This window comes from Penaeus monodon, chromosome 25, assembly GCF_015228065.2.
Source record: "Penaeus monodon isolate SGIC_2016 chromosome 25, NSTDA_Pmon_1, whole genome shotgun sequence".
Taxonomy (NCBI): domain Eukaryota; kingdom Metazoa; phylum Arthropoda; class Malacostraca; order Decapoda; family Penaeidae; genus Penaeus; species Penaeus monodon.
The window spans coordinates 40,391,705-40,391,939 of NC_051410.1; the positions used below are offsets into that span (position 1 = coordinate 40,391,705).

General features: G+C 46.8%; 1 protein-coding gene across 1 annotated transcript in view; it reads right to left on the minus strand.

Moving 5' to 3' along the window:
- LOC119589275 overlaps positions 1-235 on the minus strand; it is a 63,462-nt gene that overhangs the window by 6,291 nt on the left and 56,936 nt on the right. The window contains exon 2 of the mRNA XM_037937892.1: positions 24-175. Coding sequence (XP_037793820.1) covers positions 24-175 — 152 coding nt within the window. The remainder of the gene's footprint in view (positions 1-23; positions 176-235) is intronic.

A 235-nucleotide genomic window follows, 5' to 3' on the forward strand; every position in this document is an offset into this window, starting at 1 on the left:
CACGAAGTTCCCACGAAACTTACGTCATTCTTGACTCCGCAATCGCGAAGATTTAAAGTCCATTCTCCCTTGTCCTTGGTGAAGATGCAGCCTCTCTCCTTCTCCAGCCAGAGGGACGTCGCCCCGGGTAGGTCCACTTTTAGTATGCCCTCGTGACATATACTTCTTGGCTTCTCTGCAATGGAAATGGTAATACTGCAATCTTCTGGTAACACTTGGTTTCTATGCAATATTT